The 20,300-nt window shown below is 42.4% G+C and overlaps 1 protein-coding gene and 1 long non-coding RNA gene across 15 annotated transcripts in view; one reads left to right on the forward strand and one right to left on the reverse strand.

Moving 5' to 3' along the window:
* LOC110968734 (RNA-binding Raly-like protein) overlaps nucleotides 1–20,300 on the reverse strand; it is a 93,377-nt gene that overhangs the window by 46,247 nt on the left and 26,830 nt on the right. For 2 of the 14 annotated variants that reach the window (XM_051953391.1, XM_051953396.1), the window contains one exon: nucleotides 13,880–13,992. The exons of 11 other annotated variants lie outside the window; for them this stretch is intronic. In XM_051953391.1, coding sequence (XP_051809351.1) covers nucleotides 13,880–13,992 — 113 coding nt within the window. Of the gene's footprint in view, nucleotides 1–6,861; nucleotides 8,631–13,879; nucleotides 13,993–20,300 lie in introns of those variants that run through there. One more of the 14 variants, XM_051953397.1, reaches the window with a different exon arrangement.
* LOC110968735 (uncharacterized) lies at nucleotides 1,275–19,797 on the forward strand. Its single transcript, XR_007944273.1, has 5 exons — nucleotides 1,275–1,445; nucleotides 1,530–4,197; nucleotides 9,806–10,075; nucleotides 11,383–11,490; nucleotides 19,414–19,797. It is a non-coding gene; the product is annotated as an uncharacterized LOC110968735 (long non-coding RNA).

Raw genomic sequence — 20,300 nt, forward strand, 5'->3', positions numbered from 1 at the left:
ATCTCAGCCTGCTCCGTCTGTGCCCAGAACAAAACCTCCAATCAGCCAGTCTCTGGACTCCTCCACCCACTACCCATTCCTCGGCGACCTTGGTCTCACATCTTTTTGGACTTTGTGACCGGCCTACCCCCCTCTCATGGTATGACCACCATCCTCACTATCATTGACCGTTTTACCAAATTTGGCCACTTCATTCCCCTACCCAAGCTCCCTTCAGCCCGTGAAACAGCAGATCTGTTAGTGACCCATGTCTTCCGAGCACGCGGCATTCCCCTCAATATTGTCTCTGACCGAGGACCACAATTCACCTCGCAAGTATGGCGAGCATTCTGTTCCGCTCTTGGGGCCAAGGTCAGCCTAACCTCCAGTTTTCACCCAGAAAGCAATGGCCAGATGGAGCGGCTGAATCAGGAGATGGAGGCCACCCTCCAGTGTTTAACATCGAAGAACCCCAGCGCCTGGAGCTCCTATCTCCCCTTGGTGGAGTACGCCCACAACACCCTTCCCAGCGTCGCCACTGGCCTCTCCCCTTTCCACTGCGGCTATGGATACCAGCCACCACTCTTCCCGGATCGGGAGAGAGAAATTGCGGTGCCATCGGTGGAGGCTCATATCCGTCGGTGCACTCACACCTGGCGTCAGGCCTGAGTCGCCCTCCTCCGTACATCTCGTCGAACTCAAGATCAGGCCAACTGACATCGGCCCGAGGCACCGATCCATGTGGTCGGTCAACGGGTCTGGCTGCGAGCTAAGGATCTACCCCTCCGTGCCACCTCCAGAAAATTGTCCCCTCGGTTTATCGACCCCTTTGAAATCACCAAGATCATAAACCCCTTCGCAGTCCGCCTCCGTCTCCCCCCCACCATGAAAGTTCACCCCATGTTCCACATCTCCCAGATTAAACCGGTTCAGGAAAGCCCGCTGGCCCCTTCCTTTCCGGCCTCCCCACCCCCCCGACTTTTGGATGGAGACCCCATTTACACTGTGTCCCACCTGCTGGATGTCCACCGCCGGGGTAGGGGCCTTCAATATCTAGTGGACTGGGAGGGTTATGGCCCTGAGGAGTGGACTTGGGTCCCTAAAAGCCGTATCCTGGATCCTTCACTAATCCGGGATTTTCACCGTGCTCACCCAGACCGACTTCGTGGGGCGCCAGGAGGCGCCCGTTGAGGAGGGGGTACTGTCAGAACCCTCTTCTCACCCTCTCCCTATCTGGCATCCAAATACCGTTTTCCCATCTATCTCCCATTTTTTCCTCTCCCTTTCTCCCTCTCTCTCTCCAGCAGCACTCTGAGTGAAGCACAGCCAAGCTGACGCCACTCAGACAATCAGCCGCTTCGTGAGAGTCTGGACAGCTGAAGATCATTCCACTAATCACCTGCCTCTGCTACAAAAGACCGGTTCACTCCTCCATTCTCCGCCAGATTGTTGTACTTGACAGACCCGTCAGTCTCTTTCTCGCCGCACAGTAAGCTCTGCATTCTGTGAAACATTTTTGCTAACGTGTTTTCTCTTCTGTCTGCACTCAGGGCCTGCTGTCCAGACTCCTGCCTGCCGTGCTCTGCTTGTTCTCAGCCGGTTCGTTCCTCATCCCCGCCTGGACCATCTACGTCTGCCCTTCCTTCTCCCGCGACACCATCCCTCCCGGATCTCCATCCCCAAACCAAGCCCCACCGCCGCCAGAGATCCCATAACTATCTGCCGCCACACTCGACTCCCCCACGGAACCGACGACGGCCGCCGATCCCCAGCTCCCCCTCTCCAGAACCAGACGAACCTCCAGGTGCATTCTGAACTCACCCCCAGACCCACTTCATTTGCCACTAAACCTCCTTAAATCTCCATTCCTGCCTCGGTAGTGTGCTCCTCTGCTCGAGTCCAACCTAAAACCGTGACATTAACAAGATTCTGAACAGTTTATTGTAGCCAGCAAGATGTAATTCAACATATCTTAGATGTAATTACACTACAGCTAAGGTAATGTTTTAACTAGCTGCATATACACTGGATGTGTCAGGATTGTGGGGTGTGGAAAACCCAGGCGCAGACATTACAGACACAACACTGGACATAATTAAAGGATTTATTAAGCAAAAACGAAAATCCCTACAAACTGAAAGCGGGACTGAAATGGACACTAAAAACAAAACTAGACAGTGGCAAACGACAAGGCTAAAAAGGTACTTACATACGGCGAGACAAACAACTAGGGCAAGAGCAAACTGGAGTCCAACAAACAATTTGAGTTCAAAGGGGGTAATCCAGAAAAAGGTGAAAAAGTGAAGAAGTCCAACAAACTGATGAAATCCAGTAGGGAAGGTGGGGAGTGGAGAGAGAAGCAGCATGTAAATCCAACTATGCGCCAGCAAAGAACTGAGGGAAAGGCAGGGCTTAAATAGGAGGGAAGGAGACCAGGTGATATGAATGGAGCTAATTGACTGCAGTTGACAGTGATCAGTTAATGAGGTGACAGAGCCAGGGGACGAGCAACTGGGAGAGAGACAGAAGGGGAAGACAACAGACAGAGGGAGACAGAGACACACAAGCCCAAAAACATACACAAAGGACAATAACCATAACAGGATGTGGATTCTGCCAACTTTAATGTTACAACTGTTTTCCAAGACTATAACCTTCAAAGCTTGCAGGTATGCCTTCATCTAAAGTGCATAATGTCTTTACTGATTCCAATCAGGACCAAGACCTCGGGCCTTTAACAGAAAGGCATATTATAACAGTAAAAATAATTGAATTTCGATGAATAATATTAAAAGACTTTCAAATGTACAACACACTCATTTCATGAATACCTGATGTTGATTACATATCAGTACATATTCATTAATATTTGGAGTTATTCATTCACACAGAGATTTGTCGCACAAGCAAAAATAAGTCCTTCAGCATTTCACCTCTTATGCACACACCTGGAGCAGTCAGGTGCAACCACTGAACAGTAAAGACACCTTGCTCAAAGGCACCTAAGCAGCACTCGCGGAACACACTTTTTTGCACAAGACAACCACACTCTAATTTGTTAGACTGCAGTCCGCTAATAGATTGAATTAAGTGTTGGTTATGCACACAGTTCAGGGGAAAAAGGCAGGAACTGGGTAAACTACTATTAGCATGGCCATAACAATTAATCATTGTTATTATATATCTTGTATGATTTAAATCATTGCCTTTTCAGTTTGTCATGCGTGATTTAAACTACAGGGTAAGAGTGCACAATGCAAAATAAGCTCGATTGGAAAATACACATTACATGTTAAACAGCTGAAACATGCTGAACAAATTTCAACCCAAAGCTGCAGCTAAGGATTGCTGTTATTATTGCAAAGTAATCTGTAGATTATTTTCCCAATTAACTGACTGATTTTTGGCCTACAAAATGTCAAAGATTTAAAAAAAATCCCAATACACAAAATAACATCCTCAAATGTCTTGTTTTGTCCACAGCCTAAGAAATATTCTCTTTATTGACAAAGAGGAGGTCATTTTAACGAGGCTAAAATCAGATTAAAAAAAAAAAAACTTAAACTGACTGACCGATTTTCAAAATGGTTGCCGATTAAATGAATAGCTGACTACTGGTTAATTTTTGCAGCTCTTAAGCTCACTGTCTATAATCAAGTTGTGATGCAGGATTAAAGCAGCAGTGCAAATGCTCACAATGCATTGCAAATTAAATACACATTTAGCTACATGTTAAAATGTTGAAGAAAAAGAGTGCAGCAGACACAAACTTCAATCCAGAGATTTAGTCACACATGAGCAATTATGAAGTTTTTAAGAACCCGAGAAGCGCCTGAGCTAATCAGCTATATAGTTCTGTTTACTCCACCGTGAGCCTCACTATACTTCCAAAATTATTATTATTATCATTACTATTATTATAATTAGGAAGACAAGGGTCGATCCTGACAACATGAACTTCAGCGACACTAACTCATCTGTCGGTAATCCATACTCACATCTCTGGTTGTGGCGCCTGCCTTTAAACATGGTCACTGTGGGAGATAAATCTGCTGTTCTTTCCGGAGATGTTCTACTGCTGGAGTTTCCTGGATCCAGACTGTCAGAGACCTGCAACTACACAGCGAGCCGCTCCGGACCGTACCATTCAGCAGGAGCCCAGGGGGAGCGCCGACTCAAACACTCCGCTCAGCAAAAACAGAGATTGAACCAAAACAGGTGGCTGCACAGTAGAGTAGTGGTTAGCACTTTCGCCTTGCAGCAAGAAGATCCCTGGGATCTTTCTGCATGGAGTTTGCATGTTCTCCCTATGCATGCGTGGGTTTACTCCGGGCACTCTGGCTTCCTCCCACAGTCCAAAAATATGCTGAGGTTAATTGATAATTCTAAATTGTCCATAGGTGTGAATGTGAGTGTGATTGTTTGTCTGTACTATATGTAGCCCTGTGACAGACTGGCAACCTGTCCAGGGTGTCCCCTGCCTTCGCTCGAGTCAGCTGGGATAGGCTCCAGCACCCCCACGCGACCCTAGTGAGGATAAAGCGGTGTACTGTATAGAGAATGGATGGATGGATGAACCAAAACAAAATCCTCCTTTTACCTCTATGTCTCACACTTCAGCTGCTGAGAATTACAAGACACAGTAATTTTGTTTTATTTATTGGTGGCAGAGAAAGACTTTAAACTCCCTTTAAAAAATGTGTGCCACCACAGTGCTGATCATAAGAGACCCCGATCCCCCTTACAAAATTTGGACCGAACTACATGGACTGTTTCATAATTAATTCGTCCAAACAAAGATTAACATAGATGTATCAAAAATTTGGTGATGTAGGATCTTCCAAATGTCTTTCTGGCAAATTTAAAGTAGTGAAATCTTAATATAAAATGTAAAATACAGGAATCGTAAGTACAGCCGAAATTAACGAACTGGTCATTGACTCACCTCCTAAAAAATAATATTTCTGTATTAGACCTACATAATTTGAATTTTCTTCCCCCATGAAAACATTCCATTCCTGCCTTTAAGATAAGATAAGATAATCTTTATTACTCCCCATGTCAGGGGAAATTTCCCATGTTACAGCATACAGTGAGCAGCAATAAACAACAATATAGTTATAGTCATAATAATATTTACAATATGCACAAGGGTGGAGGGTGGAAAAAGTGGCTTATGGAATGATGTGAGTGTAGGAAAATTCAAATAGTGCAAGAACTGTGCACATTATGTGATAAAGGATGATGTGATAAAGTCCAGTTTATGTTAACATCAGCCAGTGATGCTGATGTTATAAAGTCTTATAGCAGATGGAATGAATGACTTGCGATAGTGCTCCTTCTTATAGGGTGGGTGTCTCAGTCTGCTGCTGAAGAAGCTACTTAACGACTCCACAGTGTCATGCAGTGGATGAGAGGGATTGTCCATGATGGATGTGAGCTTTGCCAACATCCTCCTCTCACCCACCTCCTCTATGGAGTCCAAGGAACAGTCCAGGATAGAACCGGCCCCCCTGACCAGTGTGTTCAGTCTCTTTCTGTCCCTTTCAGTGCTCCCTGCTCCTCAGCAGACCACTGCATAGAAAACAGCAGATGCTACCACAGAGTCATAGATTTCTGGAGCAGAGTCCTGCACACTCCAAAGGACCTCAGTCTCCTCAGCAGGTGGAGACGACTTTGGCCCTTCTTGTACAGGACCTCTGTGTTGTGTGACCAGTCCAGTTTGTTGTTGAGGTGAACACCCAGGTATTTGTAAGAGTCCAGTATCTCAATGTCCAAACCCTAGATGCTCACCGGTGCAGTCTGAGGTGCCCTCCTCCTGCGGAAGTCGATGATCATCTCCTTCGTCTTACCGGTGTTGAGCTGCAGATGGTTTCGCTCACACCAGTCGACAAAGTCAGAGATGACCGTCCTGTACTCCAGCTCGTCCCCATCAGACACACACCCAACAATGGCTGTATCATCAGAGAATTTCTGGAGGTGACAGCTCCCAGAGTTGTAGTGGAAGTCCGATGTGTACAGGATGAAGAGAAAGGGAGAGAGCACTGTCCCCTGTGGGGCCCCCCTGCTGCTGACTACTACATCAGACACACAGTCCTGAAGCCTCACGTACTGTGGTCTATTGGTGAGGTAGTCGATGGTCCAAGCAGTCAGGTGACAGTCTACTCCCACTCCCTCAAGCTTTGCCCTGAGCAGAGAAGGCTGGATTGTGTTGAAAGCACTGGAAAAGTCAAAGAACATGACCCTCACAGTGCTGCCGGTGTCCTCCAGGTGAGTCAGCGATCTGTGCAGCAGGTAGACGACTGCATCATCCACTCCAATGTTCGGTTGGGAAGCGAACTGCAGTGGGTCCAGATGTGGGCTCACCTGGGGACGGAGGTTCCTGAGGATGTTCCTCTCCATGGTCTTCATCAGATGAGAAGTGAGGGCCACAGGTCTGAAGTGGTTTGGCTCCCTGGGGTTCCTGATCTTTGAGACAGGAACCAGGCAGGAAGTCTTCCACAACACAGGAACTCTCTCCAGACTCAGGCTCAGGTTAAAGATGTGCATCAGCACCTGACAGAGCTGGTCTGCACAGTCTCTGAGGAGCCTGGAGCCGATTCCATCAGGACCTGCGGCTTCCTGGTCTTGATCTAAATGATCTTAAATGGCTTAGATGAAACTCTGAAACCAGAATGTGCAAATCTCCCCGTCTACACTCACTGTAGCTCAAGCACACCAGGGATCTGTTTCACAAAGCAGGTTCAACAATCTCTGAGTATAACCCTGAACTCTGAGTTGATCTACTCTAAGATAGGAAACTCTGAGTTTCCGGTTCCAGAACAGCTGATTTGAGTTGATTTAATCAACTCGGAGTAGTTTCACCCAAAGTTAAGCACATACACCACAACTATAAGAAGACAGCATCAACGGAGCCCAGATTCGACGAGTCACTATGGCAACGGGGAAGTGGAGGGCTGCGTTTTTTTACACCACTTGAACTGGAGATCTTAATGCGCTCATAAGGCGACTTCGAACACGGTATTAGAGAGAAGTGCAACACAGCTACAGCTGCAAAAGAGAGGGAGACAGCGTGGGAGAACATCGCTACTTGGGTCAATACATAAGTTTAAATGTAGTCCTTTGCAATCATGATAATATTACAAGGGAAAACTGTTTGAATGGTAGCCTATTAAGTTATTTCATTTAGGTGCAATCCGGCGGGGGAGAAGTCTAATGGGCTCGACACACGGGGAGCGACAGTTGAGGGGGAAATGCGAAAGTTATTGCAACAGGAGATAAATTCATCACACTTGGCAGCGGCAGGCGAGGGCGACACATGGCGCCCTGTGCAAAAGCACAGATCGCTTGTCTCCCTCACTTCTGATTGGCTGGAAAATTGGAGGGATTTTTTACTTTTTCAAAGAGTTTCATGACAGAAAAGCATAAAGATGATGAGAAGATATTGCTTTATTTAGCCGAAATTTTACTGTTGACATTGGCTTATAAATGGTAAATAAATAAATGGTTGTATTTATATAGCGCTTTTATCCAAAGCACTTTACATGATACATCACATTGACCCATTCACACACTGATGGCGGAAGCTGCAAGGCGCTAACCACGACCCACCAGGAGCAATTAGGAGTTCGGTGTCTTGCTCAAGGACCTCGACATGAGCACAACGGGCCGGGGGATCAAACCACAACCCTCCGGTTGTGAGACGGCCACTCTACCCACTGATCTATGCCGCCCTTATAAAAGAAAGAAACGAAACTGGGTCCATGCCATATTGCAAACTAGGAAAGAGCATGGAGAATACCACCATTTGATGCCAGATCTCAGAAAAGACCCAGAAAAATTCCGGACTTACTTTAGCTGAAAACAATGGTTGAAAACCGGAGTGGACCATTAATGTACAGGAGCAGACTGTACTGTGTAACATGCTGTAAGTTCATTGGTCAGTGAATGAAACCCTCGCTGATTGGTTGAAGCTCCAGGCAACAGCGACAAAAGTTGAACATTATTCAACTTTCTTGTATCGTGTCCAGTGGCGGCTGGTGGTGAAATTTGTTGGGTGGGCTAACAAATGCATAATACCGATTAAATGGTTAACACAGCTGCAAAAGCAACATCACCTATGATACACACAGTTATATCAATTACAGGTACACTATACTTTTTTAGTGTTCTACATCAACACTCTCTCTCACTCACACACACACACACACACACACCACTACAAAACGTGTTCCAATTGCAACGACTGTCCACAGATAGCCTGCTGCAACTGTCTTATTACAGCTGTTTGGCGACATGTAGTGCAAAACACACCTTCAGTACAACAGATAACCTCAGCAAAAACAAGGTGTCACAGTCCTATAACAGGTCAACATGGGCCTACCTTATTTGAAAAGAAGCTCACATCGATGGCCGATGTGATCCCAGTCTCTTAACTTCCAGCTTTTCCTCCAAAGACATTGAGGAAAATGGACATGAAAGCAAATAATCCACCTCGTTCATGCTAACGGCCGCCATAGCTTAACCTTTTCTTGCTGCGTCAAAGGCCTGTGGGCTGACTGAAGCTAGCCCAAACGATCAGTAAATCACGGGAGCGGGACATGACACCTGTCAATCACTTACTAGAATGAAATGAATGAAAGCGGACTGTATCTGCTGGGGCTGTAAAAAATAAGCCCATTTAGAGATATTCTATGTTTTTCTTTTGACTGATTGGTGCTGTTGCTACCTTTGTTTTCACCTAAACTTAAAACAATCTGTTGTAAGTTATTTAAAAAATTATTTTCTGATCTTTTTTGTGTTGGCCTGGGAGGGCTTAGCCCTGTTAGCCCATTTATACCAGCCGTCCCTGATCGCGTCGCAAGCCAGCGAGTGCACGTCTACGTGAACGCACGCGAAATTTCACATGCACGAATGACGGCGTCGCATTGTTGGGAGGGGGGAAAGCGATGTTCGTCACGTTGAACAAGAGCCATAGAAAATGAGTGGAACACGACTATTGCCTCCCACGGGGAGCGACAGTTGAGGGGGAAATGCGAAAGTCATTGCAACAGGAGATAAATTCAACACACGGTGCGCGGTACTTGGCAGCGGCAGGCAACCGCGACACATGGCGCGCTGTGCAAAAGCACAGATCGCTTGTCTCCCTCACTTCTGATTGGCTGCGAAACTGGAGGGATTTTTTACGTTTTCAAAGAGTTTCATGACAGAAAAGTATAAAGATGATGAGCCAGAAGATATTGCTTGATTTAGCCGAAATTTTACTATTGACATTGGCTTATAAAACAATGGTTGAAAACCGGAGCGACCATTAATGTATAGGAGCAGACTATACTGTGTAACATGCTGTAAGCTCATTGGTCAGTGAGTGAAACCCTTGCTGATTGGTTGAAGCTCCAGGCGACAGCGACAAAAGTTGAACATTTTTCAACTTTCTTGTATCGCGTCGCAAGCCAGCGGGTGCACGTCTATGTAAACGGCGCGAAATTTCACATGTACGAATGTCACGTTGTTGGGAGGGAGGAAAGCGATGTTCGTCTCCTTGCACAAGAGCCATAGAAAATGAATGGAGCGCGACTGTTGTCGCCTCCTGTGTGTCGAGCCCATAAGATGAAATATAAAAACACTGTTCAAAAAGGTAAGACCTTGGCATAATCTCATGAAGGTAATTCATTTTGACCATGTTATAATTGTAAAGTATCATAAATATAAAGTGTCTGTGTGACTGTGCAGTTGTTTTATCCCATACATAGCCTAAATTTCTTAATCCATATCATGTTCTGTTAAATACTTAAGCCTATTTAAACTAACACAGACTTCTACTCAGCCAACAGAAAGAAAGCAGATGCCTGCAAAACGGGTTGCGGGCACTGAGGCAGAGGACCTGGCCCTAAACCAGAATTTGGGAAGGCCAGTGGCTGAAGGAATCCCTGGAGGGAGCACCACAACCGACCTTGTAACTGTAAGTACGCAATACTCAAAAGATTTTGCCAAATGGTATACCAGTATATACTGAAACATATCACTCATCTCGGATGAAGAGGATGAAACTGTGTCTGCTGCCTTCACAGAGGGGGATTCAGAAAGGCATATAGAGGTATGTTACCGATAGTTCTCTTCCTTTTCACCTTTCTTAACATTCTGGTGGAATACAGAGTGTGACATTTAAAGGCATTATGGAGGATGTTTTTGTTGTTTAATTTGTCTGATTCACATAAAATGAATATACTGACCTTTAGTGGACTTGTATGTATGGTTTCTAAAATAATTTTTTTTAAAAATAACTGTGGACATGGCAGGACCTGAAAAACATCAGCCAATCAACGTGCTCGGACCGAGGCATTTGCTTTGCTCCCTTTCCTGTCAATCAAAAATCTTCCGGCTCAGGCCTAGTTACGTAGATTACGTACGCCTTGGACTTACGTGTTTTGTGTATGTGTTGCTTTGGTATAGCTTCGTAGTTAGCTGGCAACTTGTTTTGCTCATCTTTTTTACATAATGGCAGATAAAGATCCAGGGGGACCCAGTCGTAAAAGAAAGGCATTTTTTGAGGTCAGAGAAAATAAAAGACAACTGGATCGCGAGAATGCAAAAACAAAAGTGATTATTGGCGAGTCATTTGGGCGATGGCATCAGCTCAAGCAACAAATGGACCTAAAGACAGATGCCTTGGTTGCTAAATTCCTTCTGGACAGGTAAAATGTATTATTGTATTATACTGCGGCTGTAGGCAACTTCACGAGTCCTACGCAAGTTTCTGGAGGGGGGCGATTCTTCGTAAATGTTAAGAGGGGGGAGGTTAGAGGGGGGTGAGGGAGAGGTTGTATGTGCGCATGCGCATGCTACGTTCAAAGTCGTAGGAAATTAAATCTCCTCTAATGCCTTTAACCCACACTGAAGTATTGCACATTCTCTAACAGAGCATGGCTGGGCAGCAGCAGGATGGTCCCTCAGATTCCACTGCACAGATTGACACAGTGTTCAGTAAACACCAGAGGTTCATTCCATGGAATTCATGTGCAACTGTATAATTTAATGTCATCTATCTATTACCAGTAAAACAGATATACAAACTGCATTTGCTGAGAAAACTTCAAAAAACAGATAAAGAAATGCAATACTTGGACTGTCAGATTAGGAAGGCAGATCTGGAACTTGAAATACTGGAGCACAAGTTAGAGGTGGGTGCATGGTCACAGGTGAATTGACCCTTCACTAAACCCCACCCACAAATGGCTACTGTCCAATCCTAACTTAGCAACTGTAACTAGGTCCGAGAGGTCTGTCAAGCTTTCAGCAGAAGACAATATGCCAAAGTGGTGTGCGTACGGTACTTGCAAGTCCGACACTCGTTATCCGCAAAGCTGGAATCGATTTTTGAATGATTTTTTTGCATTCCCCAAGCCAAAGACACAAGAAGAAAGGTGCCGCGTGTGGATTAAGCAGTGTGGGAGACCGCATGATCAGCTGAATCCCTCCAAAATCAATAAGAACGCCTACGTCTCTTCTAAGGTAAGTTGCTAGCTAACATTAGCTAACCGTAGCTCTGTGTGTTAGGTCAGATAACATTAGCAAAGAAAGACGTCTCAATAGAAGGTTACTTCTCTTAAAACTTGAGCTACCGTGTATTATTTGAGCAAAATAAATACTGGTGATATATAGAGACAACTTCTGATATTTTGTGGACGGATGCCCTACAACTGAATTCTCAAATCCTGTGGCTGCTCAATATAGAGCTCATTGTACAGTACCTCATCTTCCTAAATATGATCCTACCTGCTTCCTTTGTAGCAGCAATCTACGGGTCTCCGCCTACACTCATGTCTATCTTTGGCTACAACAACAGATGAGATCGGTACTGCATTAATGTTGTAACCCCTTGGTTTGTGCCACTGTTGTGGCAAACTTGTGCAAGATAATGCTGGGCTTTGCTGTGCCTTAATGAGATCAAGTGTATCGATCAGCCCCACTATATGTGACCAATATCCTGGCGCGCTGTAAACAAACACAAATTTAGCTAAGCAAGAAATGGGCAGACACATGATAATGACAGTTGACATAACATTAATTTAAATGTATATAATACATATCGGCTTACCCTGCTGTACAAGAACATTGTTGTTCTTGTATATGATTATTTTTGATGTGAAGTGACAATACATGGGGTGTTTGGCGCTTACACTGAGATCTGTGTGCTTTTCCCTTTATTTTAATGTCCTCTTCATTTGCACTCCACCAACATTTAATTTGGTGAATGGAGTTCTCAAAAACATATTGGAGACCCTTCTGTCTGCTTCTCTCTGATATCGCTGTAGAATATGTCGAGAAATTTGCACATATCTCCTGAGAAATATCACTCACCGGTACCGCTAAAAACTCCATATTTCATGCTAGGAGGGAAAGCTTGACAGGCATAGCAACAGTAACCAAGGGGGGCGGGACTTAGAGAAGGGTCAATTATGTTAACTACTGGAACATTAACTAAACTGGCTCTTTTATTTGTAGGAAATAAAGAAGACCAAAAGAAACGTGTATCGTGTGTATATTTGACTGCTGTGGTGGTGGTGGTGATGATGGTGACTTAAACTCTAAAGTGATTATTGCATATCGTGTCTCTGATTGCTCTGCCATCCTGGATAGCTGGCAAGTGGATGGGGTCATCATCTGGGTCTTCAAATTGTACAGCAGGGTGTTGCTCTCTTCTAATAGTGGCAATATTATGAAGAACAACACATGCCACAATAATATCACAGGCCCTCTCAGGGGTCACCCTGAAGTAACGTAGGCACTGGAAATGGGCTTTCAGCAGGCCTAAGGTCCTCTCCAACTTTGCTCTCGTCCTGCAATGAGCCCGGTTGAAGTTCTGTTGGGGGCCTGGTTCAGGGTCAGGGTATGGGGTCATCAGCCTAGGTTGGCATGGTAACCCCTCTCACCCCGCAGAAGGCCATCAAACCCTCCTGTAATGTATAGTGGATACATTAGAGTATATTAAAGGAGGGTTAGAGAGACAACTGAATTATATTGTGAAAATCTTTATGGGCTCAACACACAGGAGGCGACAACAATCACGCTCCATTCATTTTCTATGGCTGTTGTGTGACGAGACGAACACCGCTTTCTCCCCTCCCAACAACGCGACGGCGACCTTCGTGCATGTAAAATTTCGCGCGCGTTCACGTAGACGTGCACCCGCTGGCTTGCAACACGACACAAGAAAGTTGAAAAATGTTCAACTTTTGTCGCTGTCGCTTGGAGCTTCAACCAATCAGCGAGGGTTTCACTCACTGACCAATGAACTTACAGCATGTTATACAGTACAGTCCGCTCCTATACATTAATGGTCCGCTCTGGTTTTCAACTATTGTTTTCAGCTAAAGTAGGCCCGGAGTTTTTCTGGGTCTTTTCTGAGATCTGGCATTCTCCATGCTCTTTCCTAGTTTGTAATATGGCATGGACCCAGGGTAGTTTCTTTCTTTTATAAGCCAATGTCAATAGTAAAATTTCGGCTAAATCAAGAAATATCTTCTGGCTCATCATCTTTATGCTTTTCTGTCATGAAACTCTTTGAAAATGTAAAAAATCCCTCCAATTTCACAGCCAATCAGAAGTGAGGGAGACAAGCGATCTGTGCTTTTGCACAGCACGCCGTGTGTCGCCGTCGCCTGCCACTGCCAAGTATCGCGCACTGTGTGTTGAGCACATTAGGCTGCAGACGTTGCAGTCTGTTGCTCAGGTTAGACCCTCGAAAAATTCTTGCGTCATGAACAGACCCAGGCCACTTGGCCTCCACATTAGAAATGATGTATGCAGCATCAGATATGATCTTGACAGTGCAGAGAAAGACAGATGTTGAATTATGATGCAGTCTTTAACATTTAGAAAACGTAGTCCATCTACCTACCTGCACATTCATGCTGTGAATGGACTTCCTATTCACATAATCGCCTTCATTATGTGATGGAGCTGTGATGGGGATGTGTGTGCCATCTATGCAGCCAATCACACTGGGAAATCCTAAAAGAAATTAAAATGACTAATCCCAGTCTGAGGTTGCAGCACAATGTCATTAACAGAATATGATTTAAAATTTATTTAACAGATCAAGTTGAAAATAAACACAGAGGTAATTGAGGACATGTAGAACAATTTTGTGGGGGAGTATGTAGAAAACAATTTGAATATGTTTTTTTTTTTAAATTTGACATTGCCCATGAAAGCAGGTTATATATTGTATGCGGTCTATAACTTCAGCAACAAATTACTCTAAAATGCTACAGTGAAACAAGTTGAAAATCACCACAGTGGTAGTTAAGGACATGTAAAACAATAATCTGGTGCAAGTTACAGAAAACAAATTGTTTCTGTTTTTTAATTCATATTTTAATTTGTCCATGAAAGCAGGTATTGTACTTGCCTAGCCATGCTAGACCCAGCTCTTAAGACACAAGGGTCTAGGAACGCTCGACAGGGAGTGAGGCGGGCTAAAAGGTTGTCTTTTAAATCACTCTGCAGCAATTGGGTAAGTATACAACCAATCAGCGCAACGAATAGGCTGACGTAGTTCCTTGAGCGCCGGATTGTGGCTAAGTCCCATTAGCTTCCCAATCAGCGGAGCCAAGTGGTATATTAAGGATTTGCCATATCCCGTCAGCATAAGTCCAAATACGTCTTTCTTCTCAATGAAACACTTCAGTGCCGTCCTTTGTTTATCTTTCAAGTTGAATTTTAGCTTTAAATCTTTAAGGGCTGTGGCCAAAGCCGAGTCGAAAGATAACTGTTTATTGTGCGCTGGTTGTTTCTGTCAGAATCGTCGCGCCTCTGTCGTCACTTAGTTACGCTGACTCTACACTTCATGGTGATTCGTCCGGCCAGTTTTAGGAGCATCCAACCTCGAGCCTTATGGAGGGTAACTAGACCCACCCTGGCAGAGAATTAAATTTGTTGCCGTGGGTTGTCTAGCACGGCAAGGCTAGTATTGTACTGCATGTGGTCTATAACTTCAGCACCTGATTATTTCAAAATGCTACAGTGAAATGAGCTGAAAATCACCACAGAGGTAGTTGAGGACATGTAGAACAAGAAAGTGGTGGAGGTGGGCAGAAAACATTTTTTTTAATGTTTTTTTCATTAATATTTAAATTAATTAATTAAATTAAAATTAATTAAATTAAATTAAATTAAATTAAAATTTTAATTAAAATACAAACAAATTGTTTTCTGAAAATCACCACAGAGGTAGCTGAGGACATGTAGAACAAGAATCTGGTGGAAGTTACAGAAAGCAAATTGTTTATTTTTTCATGAATATTTAAATTTGCCTATGAAATCAGGTTTTATATTGTATGCGGTTTATAACTTCAGCAACAGATTAATCCAAAATGTTACAGTGAAACAAGTTAAAAATTACACCAGATGTAGTTGAGGACGTATAGAACAACAATCTGGTAAAGTTTGCAGAAAATATTTTGTTTTTGACTTTTTAATTATTAATTGAATTTGCCCAAAACACTTGAAGATAGATTCCTTAGTTTAAGACGTGTGCCTGAACGCCCCATAAAGCGGCTCCTCACTTTACTGTATGAAGCGTTGTAAACGCGCACTCTATTTTAAAGCTCAGGGGGCGTGACCCCAGTTGAAAGAGGGCAGAGACAGAGAGAAATTCAAGGTTGAGAAAAGCCTGGTCCCGACCAGGTTAGGTTCATAGAGTCTGTTACTACGGTAACTGACCGAGAGCTTAAGTTACCTCTCTTTGTGAAACAGGCTAGAGTTACCGCTCTTTCTCTGGTTTGAGTTACCTCCCTTTGTGAAACGGAAAACTCAGAGTTTCCCTCATTTCAGGGTTAGCAGACTCAGAGTTTTCAGTAAACCTGCTTTGTGAAACGGACCCCAGCTCACCTACGACTCTGTTCCTGCACTGCAAAAGCAGTCTGTGATACACAACAGCAAATTTGAATGTTGGAGTAATTCAGCCATTCATGCTCAAGCTGGAAACTGATTCTGAAGAAGAATAAGGATACAGAAAGTCCCACTCTGCAAGTCAGACATAGTTGGTTCTTTAGATTTGTTACATATGAAATTCTGCATATCTGAATTTGTGTTGTTAAGACTGTCATCAGTGCACTGCAGTGTCATGATGAAAATATTCAGCCATGCTGTTGACTGTATATTTCCTCACAATGTGTCTTCCAGCATATTCCAGTTTCCATAAAATGCGTTTGTAGGGGGAAAGAAAAAAATCCGCACCAAAGTTGAGGGAGTTTATAGTGGAACGATTCTCATTTACATATGACGAGTTCATTTGCAAAACAGATAACTCCGTTCTGATAAATTTTCAGAAAACTTTTTTTTATTGTTTACTTGAGATAATATCAATCAAACTGAAGTTGAGTGGATTTGATTCAGTAGAAAAATACATGACAAAATAGAGAAAAAATAAATTATTAGTGTTATTATTATTATTATTATTATTATTATTATCTCAAGTAAGCAATTAAAAAAAAAGAGTTTTCTGAAAATTTATAAAACGGAGTTACCTGTTTTTGCAAATGAACTCTTCATACTGACATTGATTTTGTCGACGTGCAACCCAGTGCTGGGGTCCTTCCTCTGGCCTCTTATTCTCTTTTCAAACACACACATGCTCACACACAAACACATCTGAAAAGAAAACTATTTATCAAAACATACTGACATGTTAACAAGGTTAAAAAGTATCATATTTTCACAACAATGGGTTATTCATTCATTTTTTGAAAAAGCCCATAGTGATGCTCTTATATATTGCTGTTTTGTTTGGCAGAAGGTCCTAACTGGAAAATAGGCAAATTGCATCTGTGACTACAAAAATTAACAACTCATCAAAAGTGTTTGTTTATTAGCAAAATAAGTATTCATTTCTATTGTAATATATATATATATTTTTATAAATGATAAAAATTCAAGCTCTGGTTGTATCTAAGCTCTATGCATGAAAAGCAATATAAACTGTATACATAATTATCCCTATGTAGCAAGACTGCAAAGGCCCTGGAATTCCTGAGCTGATCAAAACTCAGATAAGCTGTCCCTCTCTCCAGCACTGACCAACACCCATCTCTATAGGAGGATTGAGACATTTGTATTTCTGTAGGTTTTCATTCACAGAAGGATGGAGCTCCTGTGAACATTTAAACCCCTGGAATAACTTCTTCTTTTTAAAAGACAATGACTTTCAATTATATGCTATGGATGTTTGTTTAATGAATTTTCATGCTAAAATCCCTTTTCAGCTTTAGGAGACCCTCAGCCGGAGATGTCTCTGCCTTCCACAGATCAGATAACAAGTCGTAAAACTTTATGGCTGAAGGCTGGAGTCACCCTCTCACTCTCTTTGACTGAAACAAAGAGACTGGAACTGAACTTACAAAACCTTGCCAAATTAATATTTCTGGAATGTATTTTGTGTTTACAGAATTACCAACGTCAATGGAAATCATTCATCATTAACATATCCGAAAATCAAGATTCTATCTTTCACAGAAGCTGATTTATTAATTTGTGATGTTTAATCTGATTCCTTCTTTATTACTCCATTTAGGTTGAATGATGACCATTGTATTTACCTGTTACCAAATCTATGACTTGTTGTTATATTTTCACTGTGATACATATTTTTAATGTCATAAACATAAACATATAGTTAATAAATACCTCATTTTAGATCAAACTACAGTCTTGTGTTTCTTTGTGTAGAATGTGGTCAATTTAACCGAGGATTCAAGACTTTTTGATATGAGATTGATCAAAATTTTTATGAATATTAATTTTTTATTAATATTAATTTTTTCCCTAGGAATCTAGGGTGGTGCCCCAATTATTAATAACGAGAGCAATAAATCATATCGTAGTACCGCTACACCTACAAAGGTAATTTTTCTAAAATTAAGATTATAAGATTATCAAGACAGTCATAAGTGAATGGACCAATGTCCTCAACTACTGTCTCACTGTGATATCTTCTGAGAAATACTAAAAATATATTTGTAATTATTTGATATAAGGAGTGAAAAAGCTGTAATAGAAAACTAAAACATTTTCTATATGCTTGTGCACTCGGGTTTTGTTCAAGAACACATCTTGAGGCTAATTTAAAAATGCTATCTTCATCTTACCCACTGCCATGCGTGGCAGTAGAAGCAGGCTCATTTTCATAAGTTATTTATTACTGCTACATATAATGCAAGGTCACTTAATAATGGCACGATTTATGGTAGACCGTTATTCATAAATAGAGAAATGTGGCTGAATATTTTGCACGCAGACTTTCTTTGTTTCACTAGTGGGGATACAAATGAATGCTGCATGCTGAGGGACAGTATAAGGTGTCTTAATTTTTGTCTTAGTGCTGTTCTCTTAGCACCATCTAGTGTTCATGCAGATGGGAAATGTATGAATGCGTGAGAAAGAGACTGAAAAAATGCTTTGAATAAATTCCAGTTTATATTTAAAGGTACACAGGGTAACTTTTACATTAAAATTCAAGGTTTCATATAAAATTTACCGCCATAATTTACCATAACAAATAAAGACTTTCAAATTGCTTGGATTCAATGAGGTTCTGCAGTTTGTATTTGAACCACAGAGAGGCGCTCACACACTACCAGACAGCAGTCACACATGTAAGCCCTATAACACTGTGAAACCAAGTAGATATGATTGCACAAGGACTGATTACAAAAAAGAATGTGGAAATATCAATACATCTATGTCCAGATTTTATCCACAGAAGCAAAAATTTGAAGGAGGAATGCTGAGCTGGTAAAAACAGAAATGAAACCCTCCCCTGCACTCTTTATCAGCAGTAGACATCTTCATCAGGACCTAAGTAGCTGCTGTCTTAGGCCAACCACCAGTGTGATTGAATATCACTTTTATTTGCATGAACTACTTTAAGTCATTGTGTCAATAATTCAGTCATGTCCAAAGAAATTAAACTGAATAAAGCAATCATTGCACTTAAGTATCTCATGGCTATTAAATCTACTTAAGCATGGTGCGTTGTCGTACCTCAGCAGGCCGAACTGCTCGCCATATATTCAGGTTTGATTCTGAAATCATGACCTGTCACATATCATATACTCTCACACAGCTACTTCTCCTGTCACTCTTCACGGAGTGTAATTTAATAAACGCAGAGAGTGCTGAAGAAAATATCAAGAATTCAGATGTCGTACAGGCTGCACACACCTCTGGCAACATAGTTCAGGAGCCTAATCAAATATAAAGTTCATGTTTAAAAGATAAGGTGCTAAGGGTTAAATTTCACAAGCGCAGCAGAAAAATGGCAGAAGAGATGATTTCCAGAGCAGTGGAAGACATTACTGTAGGCATTGACAGTATACCTCTGATGCTTCTGATGCACTGTTAGTTCAAGGGATTTATTTTGTGTGTCCACAGATGCTCGTGATTACAGGACGACAAGAACAGCAGCCAGTGGAGCTACAGTGTGCAACACAAGGCAACCAAATATTTCTCTCTGTTTGCTGTAACAAAACATGTTCACCTGAGATCTTCTCAGCCTTTCACTATAACTCCTTTTGTCTGAGGTGGAAACCAGTTGTGTGGCTGTTGTGTTTTTCAGTGTGTTGTGGTTTTTCAGCATGCATAATGATGAGAGGAGCCTCTGTAAGCAGATGGAGACAGGACATGTGAATTTGTGCTGACAGTGGTGTGGATATTTCTGTGTTGTGACAACATAAAACACTGTGTTATTTATGGGTATGTTTTTTGTACCACTATGAATGAACAGCTTGAACAATTAAAAGCTTTTATCGCTTGTAACTCCAGTCTGTGGCCATTTATAACTCAAACATTAAATTCCAGTGGACTGAACACTTGAAGGCATTTTTAAATAAACTGATACCATTTTTCTTTCTATCTTTGTATATTTAGCAGCCAGGGAAGTTAGACTAGCATTAAGACTAGAAAAAAGGTTAGCCAGGCTTAGTTTAAAGCTGAAAATCAGATCCCCCCTCTAAAGCTCACATATTACCACTGTATATTCCTTTGCTATTTCAAACACAAAAGCCGAAAGATGTAAAAACATCTAAGCTCTTGGTAGCTGTGCTTTAGCTATCTTTGCACATAGACAGACAAACAAACCTCAATGTAAAAAAAGAAAGGTGTTTGCCTGGTAACCTCACAGGTGTGACTGAGCAAGATAGAAAAAGAACACAACATTGGTGGGCTCACGAGGTGCAGTTGACACGTTTGTGACTATATTTTCTGAAACATGCTAGATGCTGCCAGGCTTGATGCTAAGTTAAGCTAATGGTCTCCTGGCT

This window comes from Acanthochromis polyacanthus, chromosome 9 (genome assembly GCF_021347895.1).
Source record: "Acanthochromis polyacanthus isolate Apoly-LR-REF ecotype Palm Island chromosome 9, KAUST_Apoly_ChrSc, whole genome shotgun sequence".
NCBI classification, from domain to species: Eukaryota; Metazoa; Chordata; class Actinopteri; family Pomacentridae; genus Acanthochromis; species Acanthochromis polyacanthus.